Raw genomic sequence first — 8,559 nt, 5'->3', positions numbered from 1 at the left:
CACATTGATTGTCTGTGTCCACTGTGCCATACTCGGAGTCGTTTGCGCCAGGCGTGAGTTTCTCAATTTACTCAATCGAGCAGTTTAGTTCCGCCTGGAACTGTCCATTAATGCAATGGACATGTCTAAACTTCATACATTTTTGTACTAGCTATTAACACTGTATCATATCTGAGGAATTACATATGTATACTATATATTCAAAACTTAAACTCCACTTTATAGTATCAGCAAGAAAAAATAATGTCATGAAAACCTATACTTGTCAAAATCATGTGCAAGCCCGGGCTTATTGGCTTACATGGTAGCTACGCGCCTGACCTTTTACCCTAGAAAGAGACATTATATGTCAAAACAGTAGCGGTTCGGAAAATGAGCTGCGGCTGCTCCATGGAGGCACGTGTTTATTGCGCATGCTCACGCGGAGGATCGATTCCTGATTTTGCTGAGCGTCGAGAGGGAGTGCGATCGTCTGCTGACTCTGGTAGGTCAGTATATGTATATATGTGTGGCAGTGTCATTTTATTTTGGATTAAACTGTTAAATGGCTGGATTATTGTTAGGATTCTGGCATGTGAAGAAATGTTGTCTGCTTTCCAGTGACACCAACCAGAGACGTTATACTCTGCACCAACTTTGCGTCAATTAAGCAGGCCATCTCCCTTCTTCGACCCTTCGAAATCCTGTAAATATTTCCGTTGAAAAAACATATTTAACCCCATTCGTCTTGATTGGTAGGCCTATTGGAAACCCTAGATGCCACTGCACTTGTAAAAAAATGATCTAGGCTAGGATTTGTGTCCGGTTCCGTTTTCCGAGAAATGAACTTTTGTTTTCTGGAAACGAAACTACCAACATTGAATTGAACTGTGATCAGCTAGATAACTGGAAAAGTTTGAGACCGATTGATTGAATTCACAACAGTTTTGGACTAATAGCAAATACCAGTAAGAGCCGAATGTTGGGGAAGGGACTGCCTGTCCCGCCAATAATTAGGGAGGATTACCGCGGCTAAATATGATATGTATAGTGCCATTGCAATTGGTTGAAGGGAAGCAACTCTTTTGAATTTACCAAATGCAAGTTAAAAGTTCAACAAATGAGTTTAATTTTAGGACGATTGTTTTCGACACGTTTCTTCTTCTTCTTTTCTTTAAAAAAAAGGTTTGATAAGAAAAACAGTGTATATGTAGTCTAGATTTTCATACAAAATGAAGATGTCCCAATGATATAAGACCCATCCCATCGCTTGAGGTCAATCATATACCTGGGGTACACTTAACAGTTGTATACATATGGTATTGGGAATAAGCTTAGCCCCACAAAATAAATAAATGATAACAAAAGTTCTTTGGTCTATTTAATTAAAAAAGATAGCATAATACGCTGGGCTCCGTTGGTGATCTAAGCTGCGATGCAGAGTTATATAAATTACACCAGAGATACGTATACGTTTCTGATTATGCACAGTAAATTTCAATATGAGGATGTTGATATTTGTGGCACAGATAAAAAAGTAAGAAACAATGCTCTAAAATTCTATGATAACACATGTGATCTGTACTGCAGTTATCATTCTGTGCATGGCTATATATATTCTGCCACAAAAAAGGAGTTATGTGTGTCTATAACTATCAGCCACTGGTGAATGCTATTAATTTAGTGCCAGGATTGCAGCTCATGCAAGCATGTACAGATCTAGACTGTACAGGTCTGTCGGTATAAATAATTTGCTGATATACTTCTTCCAATGAAAGTGCAGCTTGGCCCTTAAAGGTATTCTCACACTGGAAATAATGAGCAATTTTCTGTAGACTCGGGATTTTCAATATACCATTTATCTGCATACATGGTGATCGATACATCTCGCAATCATAGACATATAGGTGGGAACAACAAGGGAGATGCAATTCCTCTCGACAAATCCCCGCCGAGCAATTAAAAGGAGTCCTTAATGAGCTGTTCTAGATATGTTTGACATAATTTCACACATATACAAAAATAGCCCTTATGCATGTACTTTAAATATTCTACGACATCAATTTCAGTTTTATAGCATGTTGCTGTCCATGTGTTCAAACCCACTTGTCTGTGTAATTTGCTAGTACAGAAATCATTTTCTCCCACACTTCGGAGGTACATTCCTGTTTTTGGTAGGGAAAAGATAAACCTGTCTTGATCTACCTCGATCAAGACAGCTGACACGCGCTGTTACATCACAGACGACACACTTCTTTCAACATGACCTGTGACCCTGTGCACTTTTAGCAAAACCGATTACATCATCACTCTTTACACACATGTATAATACACATGTAAACAAAACGTGGCAAGCACAGCATTCCTATAGTTCAAAATAGGCGAATGTGTTGCCATAGGAAAAAAGAGTGAAAAGGGAAGAATTTTTGGTGAATTTAATTGATGATTGTTCGGTGCATTGGGGTCAAAAATACAAAGATATTTTTTACGGTATGAAAATGTGGGAGAAAATAATCAATCACTCCTGTGTGATGTAGACAGAGATATCTCAACCCTCGGGATGAGATATGTTTTAGGTTTAGCACGAGGCTTTAACCTAAAAAAATGTCTCGCCCTCTGGTTGAGATATCTCTGTCTACATCACACAGGAGTGATAGATTCTATTAGTCTTCAGACCCATGGATTCATTCTGTAGCCATTTCATTTTTGATTCATAGCTCCATTTTTTTCGCAATTGACGTACATGCAAAGGGGAAACAACAAAGGAGAGATAATTTCTCCTTGAAATATCCCTGCTGCGCAATTGAAATCTTTTCTTAATATAAACTTAATTTCCTTTCTTTTTATTTACAGTATAAAATATAGAGAATAATACACACCTTTTTCCATATCGCACCCCGACTCCCATATCAGCTCGAGGGTCGAAGGCTGAGGGCTAATATTCTGTTTATTAAAACTTACTAATAAAATACGGATAGATCTATCTTAATATGGTCTATTTTTCTTTAGAAGTGTTCCAAAAGGGGTGTCATACAGGTATTGTGGGCTGATATGGGTTAAGTTAGAGCAATTGTGTCACATCGCTTATACAAAAAAAACCGCATTTATTAGTAAGTCTAATGTAATAAAAAGCAATTCAAAATTGATGAAATTGAATTTTGAAACAAGTTACAACTTGTGTAAATCCATCTCCAGTTGAAGAAATACATATGAGATTTGAGGACCACATGTTTTATGACTATAATATTTGAGAATGAAATATGCAGCAATATGTTGAGTATATGAGTAAAAAACCCAGATAATAGGGGACATGAGGTAGGATAGGAAAGAGAAGGTAAAGAGAGAGAGTTGCTCAGATTAACCCTGAATTAAATTATTGTAAACAGCTTAGTACAATTGGAGAATGCTACTGTAAACAACAGGTATATACTGAAATAGAAGAAAAATCTTCTAGAGCTGATAAAGAAATTTTGAGTACAAGAGAAAATCATTTCTTAATAAGCTGTTTGTTATGAGATTTCACATATATATATACAAAATGGAATAGTTTCTAATAATTTGCTGTCAATTTCTTAAGTCGATAAAAACTAACAATTTTGCCTGCTTAAAAATGTTTTTTTTAGATCACCCGAGATAACGGCTAGTGTACAAAAGCCTGTTGAGGTAATTTATCTCATCTTACCTATTGTTGATCTGTCTTTTTTGTGTTCTACAAAAAAGAAGTTATGGAGGGTAACGGTCAACTGTCAACAATTCATTTGGTACCAATTATCATCAAATCAAATTTGACCCTAGTGAGACTGAGACCTATAGTCATTTGCCCTTTGATCTAGATACAACTATTATGTGTTGACAAATGACAATACAAGTCCTTCGTAAGTTAGGCAGATACTGTAAATTTGAGTAAGGCAGCTTAAATTCTAATGTGTTGTACTTGGTGTGATCAGAAAGGGTTAAGGGGCTATCTTATCTGTGTCATAGAGTCAGCGTGTGACCTACAAGTCTGTTGAGTGGCGCTTGTCCTCAATGACGCCTCGTTGCAATGCATGCGAGATAGCTTGTGACACGTTTACTTCATATGACAATTTTATTCACCTTCATACATGCTGTCCTGGCTAGCTCAACTGCTTGGTGGGACGGATCCTTAGCGTATGATCATGAGCATGCATGAAGGGAAGTAACTAGGAAGACTAAACTTGCTTTCATAACATGCTGTCCTGGCTGTGTGACAGCTTGGTGGGACAGTGCAGTCCTGGCTGTGTGACAGCTTGGTGGCACGGTGTAGTCCTGGCTGTGTGACAGCTTGATGGCACTGCAAAAGCCTGTTGAGGTGTGTGTGACAGCTTGGAGTGCAGTCCTGGCTGTGTGACAGCTTGGTGGCACGGTGTAGTCCTGGCTGTGTGACAGCTTGATGGCACTGTGCAGTCCTGGCTGTGTGACAGCTTGATGGCACGGTGCATTCCTGGCTGTGTTCAAGCTTGGTGGGACAGTGCAGTCCTGGCTGTGTGAGAGCTTGGTGGCACGGTGCAGTCCTGACTGAGTGACAGCTTGGTGGCTAGGTGCAGTCCTGGCTGTGTGACAGCTTGATGGCACGGTGCAGTCCTGACTGAGTGACAGCTTGGTGGCTAGGTGCAGTCCTGGCTGTGTGACAGCTTGATGGCACAGTGCAGTCCTGGCTGTGTGACAGCTTGGTGGCACGGTGCAGTCCTGGCTGTGTGACAGCTTGATGGCACTGTGCAGTCCTGGCTGTGAGACAGCTTTATGGCACTGTGCAGTCCTGGTTGTGTGACAGCTTGATGGCACTGTGCAGTCCTGACTGTGTGACAGCTTGATGGCACTGTGCAGTCCTAGCTGTGTGACAGCTTGGTGGCACGGTGCAGTCCTGACTGTGTGACAGCTTGGTGGCACAGTGCAGTCCTGGCTGTGTGACAGCTTGATGGCACTGTGCAGTCCTGGCTGTGTGACAGCTTGATGGCACTGTGCAGTCCTGACTGAGTGACAGCTTGATGGCACTGTGCAGTCCTGGCTGTGTGACAGCTTTATGGCACTGTGCAGTCCTGGTTGTGTGACAGCTTGGTGGGACGGTGTATTGAGCATGTTTTTGGTGTTGAAGGCCATCTGCCACTTCACTGACCACTCATGCAGGTAATATTTCCTGGTCGTGTTGGTTGTTGATCTCACGATGCAGGAGACAGTTGTCGGCAAACATACGGATGGTGCTGTTTATGTTGTCAACAACTTCGTTGATATAAAGTAGGAACAGGATCAGGCCTATTGTTGTCCATGTGGTACCCCTGATAGGACATCTGCTGTTGTGGATACGTCACCGTCAACTACAACCTGTTGGGTTCTACTCTGCAGGAAGCCTTGGATCCATACTACCACTCTGTTGTTAAGTCTGTAGTGTTGTAATTTGCGTACTGCTCTTCGGTGAGGGACTTTGTCAAAGGCCTTTGAAAAATCCAATACAATCAGATCAACCTCCGCTTTGTTGTTTAGACTATAAGCGAGATCACTGGTGGTGATGGTGAGTTGTGACTCACAAGACCGGCGTCATCCAAAACCATGCTGGTTAGTCTGATAGTGTTCCTGCATGTCAAGATGGTCCATGACACTGCTTACCACTATGTGCCCCAACAGTTTACAGCACACAGAAGTATGCGATACCGGCCGGTAGTTCCCAGGTTGTGATCAATCACCCTTCTTAAATATAGGTACTACATTGGCTTTCCCCCAGTCTGATGGGACTTGTCTGGTGTTGATGGATTGCTGGAAAAGGAATGACAATATGAGTGCTTACTGAGCTGCTCCGTCTTCTAGTACTCTGGTCTTGATACCATCGGGTCCTGGAGCTTTGTTAGGTTATAACTGGGTAGGGTGAAGGACCAAGTGATGGTTCATCCAATCGATCCTCTCTGGTAAATACTGAGCTGAACTGTTTGTTGAGGGTATTGGCGTTGGATTTACTTGACTGTGTATCTGTCCATCTGATTTCAAAGTTGGCACTGCACATGTGTCCTTCCTCTTAGAATTATGAATCCCCATAGCTTTTTCGATGTTGGATCATTGATGGGGTCTATGATGTTGTTGATGTATGCAGTGTAGTCCTCTTTCAGCTTCTCCTGACACTCTTTCCTGATGTTATGCAACGCTTTTCAATGCTGGCGGTTGTTTTACAGCTTGGCTTTGTTGTAGATTCGCTGCTTCTTCCTGATGAGTTTGATGGTGTTTCTCTTTAACCATGTAGGCTCTGTCGGCTGCTGGCTGTCTTACAGGACATATGGTTCAACACAATGCTATCTATTATGGCACGAAGGTTACTCTAGTATTGTCCTGTGGTAAGCCCATGAAGAACTGGTCCTGTGCTTCGTACAAGTCAGCATGCACCTCAGTCCAATTTATCTTATCATATAGGTTTACTGTCCTGGCTTTCTTCCTGTTAACCTGGGCATTCAATAGTGTGTTCATAATCACTGTGATGTGGTCATGGTCACTTATGCCCGGTCCAGTGTATGTTTTTTCTACTCTGCCCGGGTTGGATGTAAAGCACAAGTCTAGTATGTTGTTACCCCTAGTTGGATCCATAACCATTTGTTCCAGGTTGTATTCTCTCGATATAGTGAGAAGCTCATCACAAAGTTTGGTACCTGTAATGCGCCTTGGGACACTAGTACTGTGGATGATTCCCAATTTATACCAGGTAGGTTAAAATCTCCTCCTAATATTATGTTAGAGTCCGGATGTTTCCTTCTGATTTCAGATATACTGTTGTCCAGTGGGTTTAGGGTTGACCTAGTATTAAAGTTGGGAGGGCGATTACGTTACTGGTGATCCTATAATATGTAGCTCTGCCCATGTCAATTCACAGTCTTCTTTCTCAAATTCTGTTGCATGTGATGATATGTCATTTTTTATGGCTATAGCTACACAACCGCCATGTGCCGGTTTCTATCTCTACGGTGTATGGTATAGTGTTCTGGGTATATTTACTTGATGTGATGGTTTCATCAAATTTTGTCTCTGTGGCTATGAAGATATCAGGGTTGGTCAAGTCTAGCATGTTATTTACCATGGATATTTGCTCTTCATTCCACCTCCATTTGCAACAATGATCTTAAGAATTACTACGTTTGTAGGTTTCTGAGGATGTGTTTTTTTCTTCTTTTAATATGGAGATAATGTGGCTCTTGGAGAGGGAATATTATCAAACATGCTATTTGTGATGTGCAGTTCAGTACCGAGTCATACAGCAAGCTTTTACCAAAAGCTCAATAGTCAAATAAAAACAAGTAACTTACCACAGTATGAATTGAAAAAGGCTGTTTCTTCCAAAAACAACGTAAAATAAAAACATGTACACAAGACATGTAAACCATGTCACATCATACTGATCTGAATACATATATATAGGCATTATGCCCAATGAAAACAATTATGTGACAATTAAAGCCATTTATTATAAAAACTTAAAATAAAATCATGTATAAAAACATGTCACGTCGTTTCTTCCAAAATCAACATAAAATAAAAACATGTGCACAAAACATGTAGGTTTTTAAGGATGTGTCTTTTTTTTCCCTTATATGGAGATGATGTGGCTCTTGGAGAGAAAATATTATCAAACATGCTATTTGTGTTACAAGTACTTGTTGAAGACTTGTCAGGGACCTGAGAATTTGTTACAGCTATATTTGGACCTAAACAGTTTAGGCTAAACTAAGGTGTTCTGAGTAATTTTTCATGTTTTTCATGTTTTAGGGGTTTAGATCGACTTTCGGTAAAAATGACACCGGTCCAATGATCATATATATAGGAGAAGGGAGGAAAGCTCTCTATGTCGAAATGTCGACTCCACCTAACTTTCTTGCTTCAAAAACAACATTTCTTGTTGAAACTCTGTTTACTCCAAAAACACACGCTATTTCAGAGTTTCAAAGTTTTTCGTAGTCAGCCTGCCACTTTTTTGAATATTAATGAGATTGAGGTCAGTGCGTGCTGAAACAAATGACTGCACTTCGTGCCAATCACACCACAAATCTCGGCCCTTTGCTGACATCAACCTCATTAATATTTAATTAGGTACAAAAACTTGTCCAACCGCTAGGAGAAGAGCAACACCCGATTTCACAGCAGCAAATTTTACCATTACCTGATTGACAGATTCTTTTGATGTACATCAAAGGATCGAACTAGTTTTCTTGTCTCACCCACTTTATGGTGGCGTATACTGAGCCTTTTGATTTTGCTATGACATGTTCTAGGTGTACAGAGAGCAAAATTGAGCGTAACCTATTGAGTATCGAGGAATTAAAACAAGTCGTGTCTTAAACATAGAAAATAAGGTACAAGTGCCATAATAGTTTAAAAGTGCAGTGAATAATGAATTCGACATTGGGACATGACTTTTTAGGTCACCTGAGACAAAGTCTCAAGTGACCTATTGCGATCGCATTTTGTCCGTCGTCGTCCGTCGTGCGTCCGTAAACAATTTACATTTTCGACTTCTTCTCCAAAACCCCTGAACCAATTTCAATGAAATTTTGCAGGGACCTTCCATGGACAAAGGTCAACAAAAATAGT

General features: G+C 40.5%; 1 protein-coding gene across 3 annotated transcripts in view; it reads left to right on the top strand.

Moving 5' to 3' along the window:
- The first annotated feature begins 376 nt into the window (after positions 1-376).
- LOC110459828 (interferon alpha-inducible protein 27-like protein 2) overlaps positions 377-8,559 on the top strand; it is a 14,899-nt gene continuing 6,716 nt past the window's right edge. The window contains exon 1 of one of the 3 annotated variants that reach the window (XM_021512282.1): positions 377-484. Coding sequence is in view for 1 of the 3 variants with exons in the window: in XM_021512280.1 (XP_021367955.1) it covers positions 6,632-6,679 (48 nt within the window). In the remaining 2 variants the exon portion in view is untranslated. Of the gene's footprint in view, positions 489-6,611; positions 6,680-8,559 lie in introns of those variants that run through there. The other 2 variants (XM_021512281.1, XM_021512280.1) reach the window with 2 other exon arrangements.

The sequence above is a fragment of the Mizuhopecten yessoensis genome, unplaced genomic scaffold, assembly GCF_002113885.1.
Source record: "Mizuhopecten yessoensis strain PY_sf001 unplaced genomic scaffold, ASM211388v2 scaffold10227, whole genome shotgun sequence".
NCBI lineage: Eukaryota > Metazoa > Mollusca > Bivalvia > Pectinida > Pectinidae > Mizuhopecten > Mizuhopecten yessoensis.
This window is presented reverse-complemented; position numbering and strand designations above follow the sequence as displayed.